General features: G+C 40.7%; 1 protein-coding gene across 1 annotated transcript in view; it reads left to right on the top strand.

Moving 5' to 3' along the window:
• ccr9b (chemokine (C-C motif) receptor 9b) overlaps window positions 1–16,893 on the top strand; it is a 55,171-nt gene extending 38,278 nt beyond the window's left edge. Inside the window, exons 2-5 of the mRNA XM_079601061.1 lie at window positions 12,910–12,962; window positions 13,102–13,299; window positions 13,673–13,713; window positions 15,215–16,893. Coding sequence (XP_079457187.1) covers window positions 13,275–13,299; window positions 13,673–13,713; window positions 15,215–16,258 — 1,110 coding nt within the window. The 5' untranslated portion in view covers window positions 12,910–12,962; window positions 13,102–13,274 and the 3' untranslated portion in view covers window positions 16,259–16,893. The remainder of the gene's footprint in view (window positions 1–12,909; window positions 12,963–13,101; window positions 13,300–13,672; window positions 13,714–15,214) is intronic.
• Window positions 16,894–21,374: the final 4,481 nt, after the last annotated feature.

The following is a 21,374-nucleotide window of genomic DNA, read 5'->3' as shown; positions in this document are numbered from 1 at the left end:
GCTATTCCTTTGGCCGACAGGTAGGATGAAAACTCACTGGAAGTAAACTGTGGCCCGTTGTCTGTGGTAATAGCCCGCGGAATGCCCCAACGGGAAAAGAGCTGCTCCAGGAAATCGACCATTGCGGAAGCTGTAACTGAGCCCATAGGCACAACCTCAGGCCACTTTGAGTGGAGGTCATACACCACGACTAGGAACCGCTGATGGTGGGGAACAGAGACGAGCTCCCCACAGATGTCCATCTGTAGATGCTCCCATGGCTTCATGGGCTAGTCGACAGGCTGCAAGGGTGGCGGGGCTGGAGTTCCTGTTTTGCCACTAAGAAGACGTACCAGAGCTTCTACTCTCTATCAATCCCTGGCCACCAGACCAAGTCTCTACATCTCAGTTTAACTATCCCCACATGACCCTTGTGCGCCATTGACAGAACCCGCTCCCTAAGGGGCGGAGGAATGACTGCCCGGTGCCCCCTTGCAATGCATGACTCACCCCAACATGTCAGCTCTGTCTTAACTCGTGAGTAGGGGATCAGGTCAGAGCTCACCTGAGCTGGCCATCCTGACCGAATGTAGGTGCTGAGAGTAATGAAGAGTGGGTCTGCTGCAGACTCCCGCTGAAGTTCCTCAAGAGACACTGAGGTCTGTAAGGGCTCATACACTAACTGCACAAGGTCACTCTCAATGTCTGACTCCGGCTGCCTGGCTGTGGTGGTTGACTCCACAGCTGAACGTGACAGTAAATCTGCAACCACGTTGTCTTTTCCAGGGGTGAACTGCAGCTGGTAATTGTACTGATTCAACCTGTCAGCCCATCGGTGGAGCCTGAGTGGCTTGTGGCCAGTTCCCGTAGAGGACATGAGGGCAGTAAGGGCCTGGTGGTCTGTTCTGAGAGTAAAGGATCGTCCATATAAGTACATGTGCCAGCGTTCACATGCCCAAATGCACGCCAGTGCCTCTCTCTCTCTCCCACTGAGTACTTCTGCTCCGCCATACTCAGAGCCTGCGAAGCAAAAGCAATAGGCCTTTCACTTCCGCCATGCATCTGTGACAGGACTGCTCCGACTGCCACCGCTGATGCGTCACATGTCACCAGGGTAGGACTGGAGAGATCAAAATGAGCTAGTGTTGGTGGTGACGTGAGGAGGTGCTTGAGCTGTTGAATAGCATGTTCCCATAGTCCATGCCCAGGGGGTGTCTTGTTTGAGCAGCTGTCGCAGGGGTGCAGTGATTGCTGAGTACTGAGGTAAGAATCTGAGATAGTAAGCAGTCATGCCCAGGAAAGATGCAAGCTTTCCAGCTGAGGCTGGCACAGGACGGTTGAGAATGGCCTCCACATTGGACTGCAGCGGTGTAATACCCGAGCTGGACACCCGAAAGCCAACAAAGTCTATTGCTGGGGCTGCGAACACACATTTTTCTGCGTTCAGCGTCAGATTGTGTCTAGACAGAGCTGTGAACACCTGTCTCAGGCATTCATTGTGAGCGGCCTCATCCTTTCCATGTACAACAATATCATCTAAGTACACAGCCGTACCCGGGAGCCCTGCTAGGACAGTGGCCATGATTTTCTGAAAGCAGCTAGGTGCTGAACTAAGGCCAAAAGGAATTCTCTTGAAACGGAACACCCCCATGTGAGTCACGAATGCAGTCAGGTTTCTACTGTCTTTGTGCAGGGGTATCTGCATATAACCTTGCTTAAGGTCAAGCTTTGTGAACACTGAGGAGGCATGGAAAAGTGTTGTGAGTTCCTCAATTGTCGGCAGCGGGTATCTGTCCGGCACCACTGCCTTATTAGGGCCCCGAAGGTCAATGCAGAGACGTATGCCCCCTGACCGTTTCTTCACAACCACAAGATTTGAAACCCAAGGGGAGGCATCGATGGGCTCAATGAGGTCTGCTGTTAGCATCCCCTGCAGTTCAGTGGAGACCTGGTCACGCATGCGAGAGGCACTCTTCGTAGTGGCTGGATGACGGGCGGTACATCCGGGTTAAGCAAGGGTTTGTGGGCGAAAGCAGAAAGGCAGCCTAAACCACTGAATAGGTTGGGAAACTGTGTGTGCCATGGTGAGTCCACCTGGAGGATAGTCACTCCGCTGTTGTCATGCAGAGAAAACCCAAGACTAATGAACAAGTCCAGACCCAGAATATTAGCACCGTGCTGTGTGACGTAGAACGGGAACTCTACCAGACGTTTCTTTCCGTATTGTACCGGCAGCTTAATTAATCCAGTCACTACAATGCTGGCTTGACCATAACCACAGAGTTTCATAGGCGATGGTTGTAACTCCACTTCAGAGAAAAAATTATTGTAGGTGGCCATATTAAGCTATGACACTTTAGCTCCTGTGTCAAGAAGCAGTGGAATGCAACAGTCTTTCAGCTGTACACCACACGTTGAGAAAGTGACTGAGTGAGGGCCAACTGTGTGAATTACTGCTGGTGAGGGCTGAGATGTGGGAAGTGAGCCTGAGCTGGACTTTGATCTGCACCACCTTGCAAAATGGTTGAGCTTACCGCAATGCCTACACTTTTGGCCGATAGCTGGGCAGTCTGGTGACCTGTTGGCATGACGAATGGAGCCACAGTTGCCACACCTCCGTCTTTGTTGGCTTGATTGAGGCTGCGTTTGCTGGATGATTGCACCTGCACGCTGGAGCTCCTCATCAGTGACTGCATTTGCGAGTACAGTGGTAACATTAGTTTTAGCTGCATTATTCTCTGCTATTTTAGCTGCACACTGAGTAGCTTCTTCAATTTGGAGTGCTAGAGTGAGAGCCTTATCCAGTGTAAGTTCGTCATCCTCCATTAACAGTCTCTCTCTGACTCGTGCACTGCTTGTTTTTTCAATAAGTTGGTCTCTAATTAATTCATCACGGAGAGCACCGAATTTGCACGGCTCAGCGAGACTTCTTAAATCAGCGATAAACTGGCTGGCTGACTCACCCGATCGTTGGCATCTTTGTCTGAAGTTTAAGCGTTTTAGCAGCACACTATGAGTTTTTTGAAAATGTCCCTTTAATCGCGCAACAGCGTCAGAGTATGTCTGTGCAGTGCCGAGTGACTGGAAGATCCGTAATCCCTCTACTCCGAGACAATGGAGGAGAAGCGCGCGTTTTCTCTCATCCGAGACATCATCCAAACCCGCGGTAACCAGGTACGTCTGAAATGACACATACCAGCGCTCCCACAGCACGACAGGTTCACCAGCGTGGGGCAGAAATGGCTCAGGTGGAGGCAAAGATAATCCCATCCTCGTCGCCAAATGTTATGTCCAGGAAAAGACACACACACACAGTGCTTTGACCGAACGCAACTTTACTTGTTTACTTTTTCTTAACAGTCACAGAATCCGGCACACTCAGGAGCATGCGCACAAGCATCACTTTACAACAGTATTACGAAAACAGATAACAATGAGGAACTGGTTAACAACACAACACCCTCCTCTCCACTCCGACTTCAACCCAACCGGAACTGGACAAATACTCCAATTCATTCTGAACTTCTGACCTGTAATGCTCCTGAATCATAATCATCCACTGTTCACTCATTGGCCAGAGGAGAATTGGCCCCCGACTGAGCCTGGGTTCTCCCAAGGTTTTTTTCTCCATTCTGTCACCTGATGGAGTTTTGGTTCCTTGCCGCTGTTGCCTTACCTTCTGGCTTGCTTAGTTGGGGACATTTAATATTCAACAATATTATAGATCTGCCTTAAAGGTGGACGATGATGAAATTGTTTTTTGTATTATTTTCATGTTATCACTGTGAAGCTGCTTTGATACAATCTGTATTGTAAAAAGCGCTATATAAATAAAGGTGACTTGACTTGACTTGGATCACAGACTTCCTGTCCAACAGGAGGCAGCACATGAGGCTGGGGAGGCACTTGTCGGACCCCCTGACCATCATTGAGGCTCCCTCAAGGCTGTGTCCTGTCCCTCCTAATCTTTTCCTGTATACCAACAGCTGCACTTCCAGTCACCACACTGTCAAGCTTTTGAAGTTTGCAGATGACACCACTCTCATTGGACTTATCTCTGATGGAGACGAGTCTGCTTACAGGGAGGAGATTGATCATATCACCATATCCTGGTGCAGTCTGAACAACTTGGAGCTCAACGCACAAAAGACAGAGGAGATTATAGTAGACTTTAGGAGAAGCCCAGCAGCCCTTTGTCCCATCGTCCTGGGGGGCTCCCCAGTCAACTCTGTGGCAGTGTTAATTTCGTTGACGAATAATTATCATCATTCTTTTCGTCAAAGACATTTTTTCACAGACGAAAATGAGACGATAACTAAATAAAAACCAGTTTTCAATGACGACAACTATGATGAAAATGTATTGACATTTCCGTCAATGAATAAAAACTAAACAGAAATGTTAGGGAGGGACGATTGGGGAAGAGATCCAGTCAGAACTGATTTGCGTTTGTGGTCAACGCGCACATTTGAATTGTAACGTGCTGATCTACCAGCGGCACAGGAGTTGGCATGCGCTTGATGCATGTCTCATAAATCGTTAAAAATTTTAAACGTCTGGGAGAAAGAGAAGTGCAGACATATGAATAGATCTGAATTAGAGTGACGACGCGAAAGAGAGCTTTATTCGGTATGTTTTTCTGTGCGAGCGATCACACACACACACACGTGTGACAGCGAAGCGTGCAGCCCTGCACATAGACAGCTATACAGCACGCTGCGCGCAAGGACTGAATTGAGCTCTGAATGGACATACAACATTATGTCTAAATGTCCGTTTTGGAGAGTATTCACGTAAACACAGTCGGTTATGTCTTTACAGAACGTACAGTTGTGAGAAGAATATCGGACGTGCATCAGTAGTGCAATTGGATCTGCACACTCGGTTTTAAAGTGACAGTGCGTAACAAACCTAATGCCGTCTGTACACTTAATATTGATCAAACAACAAAATAAAAAGAGTTGAGCTTTAATAAGAATTAATTATATTTAATTTAAACAAATAAATATATCTGCTTGAAAGAATAAAGAATGATGTATGTAAGTTAAAGACTGCATAATCATTCATTGAAGAAAAAAAAGACTGTTCTACTTTAGGATAAATTTTAAGATATTATTTTATGTCACAGTGCTAAATCTGTGTCTGTATTGCATGTTCAAACTTTAAAAATGATTCATATTAACAGGTTAATAGATGTTTTCTACGGGAATATATTATGGGTTTGGAAATTTTAGAGAAATTCTAAATTAATGCATTACAATTTAACTAAACCCATTTGATTTTAGTCGACTAAATCTACTGTAGATTTAGTCAACTAAAATCTTATTGTATTTTGTCGACTAAAATTAGACTAAAACTAAAACAATTCAGATCACTAAAATGTGACTAAAACTAAATCAAAATTTGCTGTCAAAATTAACACTGCTCTGTGGTGTCTTTTGCTTCCTGGGCATTACCATCTCCCAGGACCCAAAGTGGGAGCTGAACACCACCTCTCTCACAAAGAAAGCACAACAGAGGATGTACTTCTTGCGGCAGTTTAAAAAGTTTAACCTGCCAAGGACTATGCTGGTGCACTTCTACACTGCCATCATTGAGTCCATCACCGTCTGGTATGCTGCAGCCACTGTGAAGGACAAGGGCAGGCTGCAGCGCATCCGCTCTGCAGAGCGGGTCATTGGCTGCCATCTGCCGTCTCTATGCGCCCTACACACCTCCATGCAGGTCGCTGAGGCAAGCAGCAAAGATCGAGGCTGATCCCTCTCACAAATGGACTATTCAGACCTCTTCCCTCTGGCAGAAGTTTGAAGTCTATCAGGACCAAAACCTCGCGCCACAAGAACAGCTTTTTTCCTACAGCTGTAGGCCTCTGGAACATGCCCCTGGAACCAAACAGAGACTATAGGCTGCTCCCTGCACTCACACAGAACCCTCACTAGATAACTGCACCTTACAAATTTTTTGATTTTTGTTTTTGTTACATCTCTTTAGTAATTTATCGTAGGTAATGTTTATGACTTATGTACAAATCGTTGCACTAATGGGTAAGAACAAATTCCTTGTTTGTTGTAAACTTACTTGGCAATAAAGCTTTCTGATTCTAATTCTTAAATATACTACTAATTGACTACCAAGAGCTACCACTTTAGTGGTACAGTGTAAGTACAGTGGCCAAGAGAGCTCAACACACTGCAACTGAAGAAAACATGCAAATAGAAAAACACCCGCAAATTAAGATAACATCTTCATCAGTTTCACAACACATGTGTGCCCAAAAATACTCACAACGCAACCAAATACAGAAACGCGCCGCAAAAGTTCACAACACAACCAAGTACAGAAACGCACTGCAAAAGTTCACAACACAACCAAATACAGAAACGCGCTGCAAATAGCACAGACCACAATGGAAACGTTTCCAGGTGACCCCAATAAGTGACGAACCCGGCTGGGAGATGCTTATTGCTCGTGAGCATCCCTATGTCCTACTCCCTTTGAAGGGCAGATGGCAGGGCCCTTGAAGTGGGGACTTTGGAGTGAGCAGGGCACTTTTGTGCCATTATGTAGTTGTTTGGAATGCACTTGATAAAGCGAGCAAAAAAAGACAACGTAATTTCATTATTTTCACCTGGGATTTTCCCATGACAACACAGCACCATGTCCATCAGCTGAATAGCTTTTATTACCAGAAATATCTTATTATTGTTAACATAACTGTTGCAAATAAATATACATTTTATACAAACAAAGTTCTTAAAATATGCGTTATATATCTTTGTGTGAGTGTCTCAACTTTAAAACTTGCCATCTCATCTTTGGACCATGCACTACCTAACATTTCTTATGAAACGTATTTAAACATAACATTACAAAATTTGTACAATGTAACGGATGTATAGATTAACATCTTTCCATCATGTTCTTTTTCTCTATCTTTTTTTATTTATTTATTTTAGTTCTCAGCTCATTGTTCTTTTCTCATTAGTATTCTGATGACATTGAACATATTGTTAATACATTTTGTATATTGTATACAAAGTTGTATGCCATAAACATGTCATCTCTGTATGTTTTGCAAATAATAATAATAATAAAATAAAATAAAGTAAAGTAGACTTTGAGCTGTAAGCACATCCCAGCCGGGTTCGTCACTTATTATTATTATTATTATTAAGCACATTAATACAGAATCATTTTGCCAAAATGTCGCCATAGTCACAGTTTTTCCAATGAGCCCAGGTTGGTGAAATACATTATAAAGCAAATGTTAAAATCAGACCAAAAAAACCCCAGCTTGGTTACTTGAGAAACTTGATCTGTCTTCCAGGTCTTTTCAGGTCACAGGTGCTTTATCTGCACAAGGAGTAGGAGACCAGTGGTTAACAAATATTCTGTGTTTTCATTGCTCAGGTCTTAAAACGGGTGTTGGAGGCCATTGTTGTTTTACCTCAGTCCGTTTGTGGTTATGCCCTGTGCAGAACAGGTCTCGATTTCATACCAGATCTAGTTTTTAGATGAGTCAGTGCATGCATGCCATGCGACTGAGCTTTCAGTTTAACTACAGTGAATAAAATGTGGCGTAACGACTACAGATAAGTTTCACAAGTAATTTTCTCACAGAAACAGTCTCTAACTCTAAATCTCTCTAACCTCTGACAGGTACATATTGTACGATTTTGGCCACGATTTGGATCTGAAAAATCGCACGTTTTTAAACATTAGTTTCACATGTTCACCGACAGCCTATTAATGACCGTTGCGTTCAAATGTGACCTCTCAGAAGACTTGACTCACAGTCCTGCAGTGTGACGTTTCCTACGACGACCATCAAATTGTCTTAATTTTTCAAGACAAGCCATGACCAAAACTAACATTAGAGATTTCTTTGTAGTCACCATTTCAATCCCTCTTGTTCACTGCCACCGAACGTGTCATTGATTTATGATGTAAAACTCCGGACGGGTTTTCTTGTGTTTTCTTTAAAGCTGTTTTAATGCTTTAAAATCTATTCTTTCTGCTAATCACATGTGATTTCTTTTGGCTTATGCACACTTGTATTAGGTTTGAACATGTCACATCCTGTGAGAACAGTTTCCCAGACTTTTCACTGCCCGGTCCCGGACATGGCCGTTTCATTCTGAGTCACTGTGGTCTAAACTGAGAAAGAAAAACGACAAACCTGTGGGCACGACACCTCATATCGTAAGGTTGGGTTCTTTCGCAGAAAAAAAAACAATGCTTTGTTCTTGATTAGTGAAACTTTCAAATCAGGTTTTGGTGCTGAATCCCCTGTGCATATGGGCAACTTTCACCACATGCAGACTTGGCACTGTTTCTTGAGAAAAGTTAGAGCACAAGACTGCATTTGTACATCTGTTATGGACAGTTTCCCACAAATTGAATTTACACATTGTGAAAGAAAAATGTGACAACATTAGTTTACACCAGCAAAAGTCATTTTTAACAGGTCAGATCAGAATTAAATAACTGTTGTATTACAATTAAATGTTTAATTTAGGAAACTGCAAAAGTTAGGAGACTAAATGTTTAGATCAGCTGTGAAACAGTTTTCCAGCAAGAGAGTTCGGCCAGTCCTGTTTTCTGTATTTGTCAGAAACTCTTAATGGCTCTTATAGCTCCTGTTTCAGCAAGAGAATCCTGCCAGTCCTGTTCTCGCGTCTCAGCGTTTGAATAGTTATGCTGATTGGATTATGGTAACACTCTCAGTCTAGGGCAGGTTCCGTATACTTCATTTACATGCTTTGTTGTCCTCACAATGTAAATCCCTTCCCCTAAACGTATATACATTTCAAGGGAACGTTCCCTTAGTTAGATTGTTGGACGACCTGCAGCTACGCACAGAGAGTTCTCAATAAAATAATAACTTCTGTTTGAACGCAATCCCAACGTCTCCTGGTCTCTGCTTTGACGAAGGAAAAAGTTTCCTACATAGCTAACAATTTATGTTGTAAGCAATGTTCTTACAACATATCTGCAATCCTCATCAACACCAGTGACCATTTAATCCTGAGATGTATTGAGTAAAGATCTGTTTACCGTAAAACTTCAAATAATAGCCGAGTCCCAAATAGACGCCTGTCTCTTTTACACGCCTGGGGCCTCATTTATAAAACTGTGCCTAGGATTCTTACTAAAAGTGCCCGTACGCAAAAAAATATTCAGACTTCTAAAACCATGCGTATGCCAGAAGCTGCACAGATTTATTTATTTATTTAAACTGTTATTGTGAACATGCACTGTATTTATGATTAGGACTCATAATGAAGATTTACGGTTTTACTTCATCTGCCGTTAGATAGGCTAGGCGTCAGTTTCACAGTTTAGAGTTTGTGTGCAGGTTTTTGAATTTTCCCGTCAAGTTTGTATTTATAAATCACAACGCATTCGTCGGAAGTGGCGTACGCCTCTTTCAGGGCCTGTTTTGGTCGTACGCAACGGTTATAAATGAGGCCCCTGGTGTGGCTACAGGTTTGGATAAATAAAGTCTGGTCTCAAATAGAGGCCTTGAGGCCTGGGGCCTCATTTATAACCGTTGCGTACACACAAAACAGGCCCTGAAAGAGGCGTATGCCACTTCCGACGCATAAGTTGGGATTTATAAAAACAAACTTGACGGGAAAATGTGCGCACCTGCACGCAAACTCTGACCCATGCGTACGAATGTTTTGGAGACGGAGCAGTTTGGCGACACCGATAGTGAGCTGGAGTTAAATGTCTTTTGGGTCACTTTTAGACAGAAAATCTAAAGAAAATTAGACATATACAGAAACATAATACAAATATAATTTCACAAATATCCATAGCCTACCTTAAATGTCCGCGCCAGCGAGCGCGTTGGGCAATTTAGTGAAACTGACGCATATCTAACGGCAGATGAAGTAAAACTTCATTGTCAGTCCCAATCATAAATACAGTGCATGTTCACAATAACAGTTTAAATAAAATAATTATTTAAACTATGTTTTACTTCTGAACATTTAGATTAAATATGCCATTCTCATTAATGAAGTTAAACACTTAAACTATATGAAATTTACTGAAAAGTAAAAAAAATATTATATTCAATAAATAGCCTATACATATTTGTTGTATGCAACGCTTTTGAACACTTTTCATTTGGCATGCTGTGTTTTAATGTTTTAACTACAGAGATAATTGCTTATCATGATAATAGCAGATTGTGCAAATATAATGCACAACAAGGTCTTTCCATTAAAAATATAAATAAATTAAAAATACTATTTGGCCAGTGGAAAAGATTGAGAAAAACTTTCTGTAAAATGTATTTTACACTATTTGATTTATTTATTCAAAAACAAGGCAAGGATAAGCTACTAAATTATTTTTATTTATGTAATTTGACGACACATACGTATTTCATATTTTCCTAATGTCTTGTACCGTTAAATATGTTATCACGTGGATGAATAATAATATGCAAATGGTATGCAGATGAGGATATGCATAGTAAAACGGACTCGGTTACTAACATAACCTCGGTTCTCTCTAGAAGAGGGAATGAGTATTGCATAAGTTACTTACGCTACGGGTAAAGTCATCTTTTCTCGAGATATTGAAGCCAAAAAATTATCTAATTGCCAACTGCTTCGCGCCCTCACGCGTCAGAGCCCGCCAGAATGAGTGTGGCTTAACGTATATAAGGAAGGGCTCGGGGGCTGCATATCTGGTTTTCATCGACTGAAGTGATACCAGCTCGAGGCGGGCACGACAATTTACGCAATTCTCAATCCCTCTTCTAGAGACAACCGAGGTTTCGTTAGTAACCGAGTACATTCTCTTACGAGAGGTTCTCTCGTATTGCGTAAGTTACTTACGCGACGGGAACCCCTTGTCAACGCCGTGCGCGCCAGCATCAACCACATATAGTCCCAAGGGACACCCAGGGGACACAGATCAGTGTGCCGAGCACTTTCGGGACATAACCATGTCTCGGCTTGAGGATGACTTTGGAGTCATTAGGCCCAAACTCGAGACACGCGGCGTTAACAGATAATGCGTATAAGTCACCCACGCGCTTGACTGATGACAGGGCTATCAGAAAAGCGGTTTGGAGCGAGAGGTATTTCAGATCCACGGTCTGTAATGATTCAAAGGGATGTGCTTTCAAGGCCTCTAGGACCACCGAAAGATCCCAAATGGGAACCGACGGGGGGCGCTGGGGATTCATCCTCCTGGCTCCTCTAAGGCAGTTAGTAAACACAGACCATTTCGACGCATAGAGCCTCCTCGTGTAGGGAGCTCTAGACTGCGTGATCGTGTTCACCACCCCTTCTGGCAGGACAACGGGTACCCATTGATTATCCATGCATGCAGAGACCAGCGCTCTGGGTGAGGATGCCAGATTGAACCGCCGGCTTGAGAGAGGAGATCTCTCCGGGATTCTCACCGGGATTGGTCATGGCATGGGGCTAGATCGGTCAGCTGCATCAGCTCCGGGAACCAGACTTGGTTTTCCCATCGCGGGGCCACGAGGAGCACCGAGTGGCCCGCCTCCCTGACTCTCCTGATAACCTGTGGTAACAGTGAGATCGGGGGAAAAGTATATAGCGGGCAGCTGGGTCACGCTTGGGCCAGCGCGTCTTCGTTCTTTGAAAAGAACCGTGGGCAATAAGCGTTCTCTTTCGACGCGAACAGGTCGATTTTTGCTTTGCCGAAACGGCGCCACAGCAGCTGGACTGTCTGAGGATGCAGGGACCATTCCCCGGGGGGAACATGCGAGAGCAGTACTGAGCAGTACTGAGCGAGAGCAGTACTGAGCCCAAACGAGGAGGCGTTCCGCCAGAGCGTTGAGATTTCTGAATCTGACACTGCACTGACGGTTCACGTAGGCTACCACTGACATATTATTTGTGTGTGTTCCTATTTGCTCAAAATGAAATAATTGTCTAACAGACAATGGTATAAAGTGCAATCAATGACATGACCAACACTGGACAGTTAATCTTCATGTCACAGCTGCTTATTACTGTTCACGTGATCGTTAACGAGTATTCAGTGCTCAGAGGTATGTTTAGTTCTAGAGAAAGTTAAATCAAAACACCCAATAAGGGGAATTCTTGTACATTACATGAATTTGAAATCTATTTTTTTTGTTTTTGTTTATATTGCCATAATCTGAATCGAGTATTTTATTCAAACAGACAATGATATAAAGTGCAATCAATGACATGACCAACACTGGACAGTTAATCTTCGTGTCACAGCTGTTTATTACTGTTCACGTGATCGTTAACGGGTATTCAGTGCTCAGAGGTATGTTTAGTTCTAGAGAAAGTTAAATCAAAACACCCATGAGGGGAATTCTTGTACATTACGTGAATGTGAAATCGAAAATTTTTTGTTTCACTTTCCTCTTGTTGTTTTTTATTCTGTTGGTTTCTCTTCCTCCTCTCAAAGCCCGATTAGTTCTAGTATTCCTATATGAAATTATTGAACGAACAAGAATAATAGGTATTGCATTTTTTAGTTCGGCCTACAAAAATGTGTTAGTGTTTTAATCTGTGCGTTATTAATGACTATGGTTACAACTGTTTGCCAGGTTTATTTACATCATTGTCATTTTGTTGTCACATTTACTAACGTATTGTCTTGTGATGTGCTTGTTCCTCTTTTTAAAAGATCAGCCCTTTTGTTTACCCAATTGTTGTTGTGTTTCATGTACCATGTGTCTCATGTGTAAGTCTTATTGCCATGTATCATGTCGACGGTATCATGTATCATGTCGATGGTATAAAACAGTATTTGCTCCACATTTCATCTGAATGATAATGAAAGCAGATTTTCAGTATTGACAATTTAAGTTGAGTCAAGACATGTATTTAAATAATTAATAATTTACACTAATGAACACTTCTGTCTAATAAACACTTCATTAACTTTTTATTACAGTACATGGTGAAAGGAGCCCCAAGGCGGAAGGTTTCATCTTTTGAGTCATGGGGGTATGTAATAATAACAAACAACATCTCCATAAAGCAACTTCAAGTTCAGTCAAATGACAAAGGATGGATGCAACAGTTCAGAGCAGGCAACGTATCTGTTTTTCACCAAAATGCATTTTTTTGTACATCTTCTTTGCAGAACTGTCATATGACTCAGACGTGTGGAGCCTCGGAAGGGGGTGACGTTACTATCCCCTGACACGTGACTTTGTGGTTTTATAAACTAGTTAAAGACAGCAGGGGAAGCTTATTCATCACTGAACCGTTGTAATACTCTTGGTTATCTGTTGTGATTCTCTTGAGAGACAGAACATGGATGTCTTTACAACCTCAGACTGTAAGTATCAAAAATCATGTTTTTTATTTGTATTTAATATGATTGTACTATAACACATTGTTTAAAGACTTTATGAATATTGGCATTACTTTATGAATATTGGCAATTAGGCCATTGTGTGAGACTTTTTATGAACTGTTACCTGCTTTGGTCTTATGTGTGATGAATTTAAATAATTGAATCAATGTGATTTGAAAATATTCTGTTTGTATATTATTGCCTGAGTGATTTTTTGGTTACATTAAACAATAGTTTGTTCATTCATTCATTCATTCATTCATTTATTCATTCATTCATTCAGTGTTGAAGGGCTTCGAAGAGACTTTTTCACTCTTCCATATATTTTCTAATCACATGTTTTGTCTCTCAATAGATGAAAGTGATGTGTTTAATGTCACAGATTTTACAGACTTGGTGAGTATTATATATATATAATACTATTTTTAGACTCAGTCAAATTCTGGCGTAAAAGTGTTCTATTTTGCGTATTTGGGTAAAAAAGTTTGATGACATATATCTAGTAAAATTTTGCATCAGTAACACTTTTAAACTTTAAAGTACTAAGATGTCATCAAGCTATTTTGTCATTACGCAACTCTTCAAGTCAAAATTGAAATGCCGCCCGCAGCAAATGTTATCAGTAAGCAGAGGTTAAGCTGTGTTTCTTTTAGTGCTGCATTCTTTTTTGGACATTTGATGTGTCAGTCAAGTGAAACTACTTATACTAATCTTTGTCCCTTTATATGGATGCACCCTTGGATTGAGATCATACAGCCAGATTTGGCTGTTACCACATTGTGCAGTTTTTAAACAACACAATGAAAAGATTTTCCATGGTGTGCATCACATATCCTTTATCTGTTATCTGTATGTATGTCAGGATGGAACAGAATCTAATGTTTGACATGCTCCGAAGGGGCTGTGTTTATGTCGACCCCCAGGGCGGGTGACGCTCTATCTGTTTGTGCACGCTTCAGAAATGGGTTAAAAGAGGATGTGGATGCGGTGTACTTGTGTGGTTTCTCCAATAGAGACACCTGCACCTGATATGAGCAGCGGAGCATGTTTCGTAAATTTAGATTGTCAAAGTTTGCAGGGGTGTGATGTCACACTGATTCACTCTTTACTGATCAAGATTACAGCTGCAAAATGGTGAGAGACTGTTGTACCACTGTAGACAGGAAGTGGCTGTCAGTTGAGTGGAAGATCTGTCTGAAAAGACAGTGGGAAACAAATTTCTAAGCGTTATAGTCAGCATTCTGAGAGGATTTAGATGAAAAGCTAATAAGAGAATTTAAAGGACTAGTAAACCCAACATCTTTTACTCACCCTCATGTCGTTTCCATCCCATATGACTTTCTTTCTTCTGTGGAACATGAAAGAAGATATTTTGAAGAATGTAAATTCCACTCTTTACCATGTAATGAAAATGACTGAAGGCTGTTGAGCTCTAAAATGATGATAAATGCAATAAGTCGTTCACGTGACTCATTCATACAATATTCCACGTATTGTGAAGACCAACCCGAAGCCATATAACTGTTGAACAGACCAAATTTTGTTGTCAATGGAACATGAACAATTGTGACAGTTTAATATTAGTGAAAGTGCAAATAAAATATGGTAAGGAAAGAATGCAAGTGAATAAGCTTTCATTCTTTTTTTTGTCACATGAATGTCTTGAGAAGACTTGAGTGAAAGACTTTCAGAATATAGCGCAAAATTCATTTTCATTACATGAAAAACAAAGGCCAGTATGTCCCTCAAAACTTCTCATTTTGTGCTCCAAAGAGGAAAGAACATTCCTTTAGATGATTGGTATGTTTTGTTTTTAAGTAAATCTGTAAATGAAATGAAATGGACAGTGCACAAGAATTCGAAGTCCCTGAATATATCCTTTTTATTTTTATTTCAGACAACTTATACTGATGACTACGAATCAGACCTGGGTGGACTATGTGACAAAGAACAAGTGCGGCAGTTCAGTAAGACCTTCGAACCCCCTCTCTACTGGATCATCTTTGTTGTGGGGGCTTTGGGCAACCTACTGGTTGTCTGTATCTTCACAACTGTGAGAAACCGGCTCAAAACCATGACTGACGTCTACCTGCTGAACCTGGCAGTGGCTGATCTTCTCTTCCTTGGCACATTGCCTTTCTGGGCAACAAATGCCGCTCAAGGCTGGGTGTTCAGCCAGGCCATTTGCAAAGGAGTTTCTGCAGTCTACAAGATTAACTTCTTTGCCAGCATGCTCTTACTCACTTGCATTAGCGTGGACCGTTACATCGCCATCGTCCACGTAACCGAAGCACACAACTACAAAATCAAACGCATGCTGTATAGTAAGATAACTTGTGTGTTTGTGTGGCTCACCTCTTGCCTCTTAGCTCTACCTGAATTTCTTTTTGCCGAAGTCAAAAATATAAGCCACCAGCTCAGCTCCTGTGTCCTGGTATACTCGATCATAGACAACAACCATACTAAAGTTTTGGTGTTGGTTTTACAGATTTGTTTTGGCTTCCTACTCCCATTGCTGGTCATTGTTTTATGTTACTCAGTCATTATTCGTAAACTCATGCTGGCTCGAAGCTTTGAAAAACACAAAGCTCTGAGGGTCATCTTTGCAGTTGTGGCTGCTTTTGTTCTCTCACAGTTGCCGTTAAATGGATATCTGATTATAGAAGCAGGCCAAGCCAACAATGCCACAATAACGAGCTGTGAAGTCGCCCAAAGTTTAGATATGGCTGGGCAAATTGTGAAATGTCTTGCCTACACACATTGTTGCTTGAATCCTATTCTGTACGTCTTTATCGGGGTTCGGTTCCGGAAGGATCTCTTGAGCCTGCTTCAGCGCATGTCCTGTAGCCTAGGACTGGCCAACAACAGCAAACTCCAACAAGTTCCCAAGAGGCCTTCTGTTATGTCCGACACTGACACGACCCCTGTTTTTTCTTTATAGACCTGTCTACTGTACTTACTGTATCGACAACTTTTTCAAAAGCTTTGTCTTCATCTACAGTGTGTCATTTACATGTTAATGGCATGATATACTTATTTTTCAGAGTTATATGTCCTTATAACCACACACATTATTGTGCAAGGTCTATGAAATGTTTTTTTTTCATGGTACTATTCCTGTACAGTTCTCTGGGAGTACATGATGGGATATTGTGGAGATTTATGTGCATAAATTCTGTTCATAAGCATCAATTTTGAGGATGATTCCTGTTAGAGCAGTAAAATGTGTCCTAGAGGTATACTATTATGCTTTTCATACATTTCTAGTAAAAAATATTGTAAAGTGTACATATAATTTGAGAATTTGTTGAGTGTAATGGATTTCATTTTGCATTAAAAAAGTGGGATAATAACATGTTGAGTTCTGATTTTTAAATTTTTTAAATTTTATAAACTCTATTTTCTCATGGGTGATTCATCAACTATAAAGCCACCTTTGGTACGTGAACCTTTAGAAAACTCTCTCAAACATTTTTTTTTTTTTCACATTCTTACTAATTTAAATTGTCGACTTAAACTGTTGGTTGTAGAAGAACTGTGAGACAATAAACATTTTTGCAAAACTTTCTCAATAAATATTGGAACTGTTTATGATTATTTCAGTCAAGTCAAGTCAAGTCACCTTTATTTATATAGCACTTTTTACAATACAGATTGTATCAAAGCAGCTTCACAGTGATAACATGAAAATAATACAAAAAAACATTGCATCATCGTCCACCCTTAAGGCAGATCTATGATATTGTTGAATATTAAATGTCCCCAACTAAGCAAGTCAGAAGGTAAGGCAACAGCGGCAAGGAACCAAAACTCCATCAGGTGACAGAATGGAGAAGAAAAAAACCTTGGGAGAACCCAGGCTCAGTCGGGGGCCAGTTCTCCTCTGGCCAATGAGTGAACAGTGTATGATCATGATTCGGAAGCATAACAGGTCAGAAGTTCAGAATGAATCAGAGTATTTGTTCAGTTCCGGTTGGTTGATGTCGGAGTGGAGAGGAGGAGAGACTGGTTGACACTTCAGGCAGCGGCGTCGTCGTGTCCTGGCGCTGGTCCTTCATCAGATCTGGATCCGGCCTGGTTCTGGTGGACAGCGGTAAACCTCGGGATAGACAGAGAGACTAATATTAGCGTAGACGCCATCCTTCTTATGATGTACCAAGTACATCAGGATTTACGGGAAGTGTTCCCGGTCCCGGCTGTTCTAAACTATGCAGCCTAACATTGAATTATAGAAGTCTATAATGTGTTATGTGTATGCTAGGCCGAAGAGATGTGTTTTTAGTCTAGATTTGAACTGACAGAGTGTGTCTGCTTCCCGGTCAATGTTAGGAAGACTGTTCCAAAGTTTTGGTGCTAAATAGGAAAAGGATGTACCGCCAGCAGCAGTCGATTTTGATATTCTAGGTATTATTAACTGGCCGGAATTTTGAGATCGCAGTAGACGTGAAGGACTATAATGCGTTAAAGGGCACCTATTATGGAATTTTGAAATTTACCTTTCATGTAGTGTGTAACATAGATCTAATTGAACAAAAACATCCTGCAAAGTTTGAAATATGAAAGTGCACCGTATATAAAGTTATTGTCTTTCAAAAGTAAGAGTCGACTCTGAGTCATTTTTATGAATCGTTAGAAGACCGAAGCTTTTTCTCTGACTAGATGACGTCAACTTGTCAAGTTATTTGAATATGATACGCCCACTTATTGCGCTCCAAGGCCAGGGAAAATATCATGGCGACGAGACGCTGTGTTCTGAAGTGCGACTCAAAAGCCAACTTTTTTCATCTGCCCAAGGAGGAGCATTTGAAGACTAAGTGGCTACAATTCACTATACCACAGAAGTATAGTCCGAGCCTTGTGCTTTGCTCGCGCCATTTTGAAGACGATTGCTTTATCAACTTAAATGCAATCAAACTTGGATTCGCGAGTCGCATGATATTGAAGGAAGGTTCAGTTCCAAGTGTATTTGCATCAGCTTCCTCCTCCGTATCACAACCTGTAAGTGTTATTAATAATTGTTGCTTTTATGTTTTATGTAGCATGATTAATAATTATTTTGTTTGTTGTGTAAGCACCGTTTAGCTTCTAGGTCTTCAATGACAATTGTATTGAGATATGTGAAGTGTTTGTCGTTGTTTTCGGAGTTGTCTTAAAGAATAGAATAATACCTCGTAGTAACGTAACTGCATTTTTTTTTTTTTGTAAAAACGTTATGTTTATGCATCGGACTAATGCAAACAAAGACTGATTGTGCTTTTACAATATGAACTCTGGGCTATGCTCGCTAACGTAACATTAAATTATTTATCTTATTTTTAGTTTTTTACTACAAACTACAAAGCAGTGGACTATAATCATTATTATAACACGATTTAATTGATAAAAGCATCATTGTACTCCGTGTTAAACAATAAGTATTATCTCTGTAAACACTGCTGGGTCATCTGACCAATCAACGCAGATTAGCGTCGCGCAAAGGAGGGGTTTGGAAAAACGAGTCGTTGAACGAATCATTTGGGAGTCGGTGAGCAAATCAGGTAAAAATAAATGCATATTATACGAAAACAAAAGTGTTTTTTGACATTGCATGCACGTAAAACTGTTGTTGGGGACTCCCTAAACAACATTAGGAACATTTTAAATGTCATAATAGGTGCCCTTTAAGAGCTCGCTCAAGTACTGCGGAGCTAAACCATTTAGTGCTTTGTAAGTGATCAGCAATATTTTCAGTATAAATTACATCACTTAAATGCATAAATTTCTCCCAAAATACATACAAGTGCCCAGTGAACTGGGAGAAGAATAGAGTAAACTTTACAATGTTTTCTACACAATGTGTATACAGTATGCAATGAAAAAACACCTCAACAAATTATAGCCTAATTGAAATATTATTATTGCAGCTTCCATAGACATCATCAGTGTATGGAATTTGTATTTAACAAATTATACGGGTTAATTTATGACTGTACAAACAGATGGTGTGCCACAAGACACAACCGCAAGAAATAAATGGCATGAATACAGCTTGTTGATAGAATCTCCCAGAAAGCTTGCTAGAAATCCTACTTGGTTCTGAAAATAATTTGTTGGGATATATCCGGATTCACCTGGAAAGTAGACATATAAAAGTGTTTCATGTTTTAAAAGGATAATTCATCCAGAAATTAAAATGGTTATAATTTACTTCCCTTCATGTCGTTCCAGACCGTATAATTTTCTTTGTTCTGTGGAACACAAAAGATTAATAAAAATGTTATTAATATCCATGCCCTGGTTTTAAAAACACATTTCAATAATATTTCCAATACAAATTTTGCTAATTATTTTTTCTGTTAATAATGATCTTGCTCCTAAACAAATTATCATACATGATTTTCAAGGCCCCCAGGTTTTGTTTTTGTTCAATAAGCCACGTTTTTTAGCTGTGTGTAACGTATTTTCTGTGGTAATTGAAAGGTTTCGGAATGTGGCTTCTGTGCACTGCCATGTCTTCACTATGACTGTTATGTCTGGCGTAGATTGAGAAAACGTTGAATAATGAAAAAAGGTCTGGTTGGCAAGCACTGTGGGTTATGGTAAAGCAAAAGTGACAGCAGTTTCAGATGGTTTTAGATTCTTAATGATACCATGCATGCAGAGTATATTGCAATGACATATCAGCTGCCACAGCAGAAATATGGAACTGTAGGGAAATGCCATTGTAACGTGCGTCATGGCGCGAGGGTATAGGCCGGATCGCTGTAGGTTAATACTCAACAGGATTTGATGCAGAGATACACCTTCACAATTTTGGTTTAACAACCAGAAGTCCATGTATGCTCAAGATAATCATGAAGCTTAATTTAATCTTTCAAAAATGCAAACACTTCTCATTTGTTAACATTAGTTAATTAAAAATAAATTACCATAAACTAACAATGAGCAATATATTTAAAAACTTTTATTAACCTTTCTTAACGTTAGTTAACATTTTCATGTTCATGTTAGTTCACAAATGTTTTTAGTTCACAAAACTTTTGATCTTAAAGGTAGGGTAGGTAGGATTTATATAAAAACTTTTTACCAAATTTGATTAAACTTTCTATATATATCAATGCATAATTAAAATGTAAGTACTCTGATAAAAAGAGTATAAAAATCGAGTCACTCTAGACCGTTTAATCTTCATTAAACACAGCTCATTATTTCCATTCGGGACGAATCACAGGATTGGCTTGTGCGACTGTCACTCGACGTCGCCATGACTACCGCCGTTATTACTGGCTCTGCCCACGTGCGCGCAGTCGCGCACCCGTTTTTAGGTGGGAGTGAATGGAATTAATGAGCTGTGTTTAATGAAGATTAAACGGTCTAGAGTCACTCGATTTTTATACTCTTTTTATCAGAGTACTTACATTTTAATTATGCATTGGTATATAAAGACAGTTTAAACAAATTTGAATAAAAGTTTTTTTTCGACAATTCTGACCTACCCTACCTTTAAAGGGCACCTATTTTGCAAAATTCACTTTTACATGGCGTTTGAACATAAATGTGTGTTGGCAGTGTGTGTATACAACCACCCTATAATGATAAAAATCCACCCAGTGCTTTTTTGAAAATCCCCATAAATCATAAAGCACTGTCTCAGAACAAGCTGTTCTCAGATTCAGGGCAATGTGACATAGATTTGCACAATCCCCTCCCACGACTGTTGACTGACACTGCAGTTTGAGCGTAGACCAGCGCAGACCCGCCCTGAGTGAGCTAAACGCCCTGAGTGAGCAAAGTCCGCCATTGTTTAGACGCTGGAGCAGCTGTAGACAAGAATGTCTTCTAAAGCGATTGAGATGTTTTGTTGTTGGATGTAAGAATGTACATAGCAGTCTTCATTTACTCTCGTTGTTACTCGAGGATGGATCAGTATAACTGTTCGTGATCCAGCTTACAGTCTCCGGAGCGACAGGCCTAACGTCACTGACCACGGCAAAAATGAAAGTGAGAGTGTGCACTCTATGACAGCTCATCGAGTCGTTTTATAGATATAGTTTACCAGTTTATTAAGCACTGACAAG

The sequence above is a fragment of the Phoxinus phoxinus genome, assembly GCF_949152265.1.
Source record: "Phoxinus phoxinus genome assembly, chromosome: 24".
NCBI lineage: Eukaryota > Metazoa > Chordata > Actinopteri > Cypriniformes > Leuciscidae > Phoxinus > Phoxinus phoxinus.
This window is presented reverse-complemented; position numbering and strand designations above follow the sequence as displayed.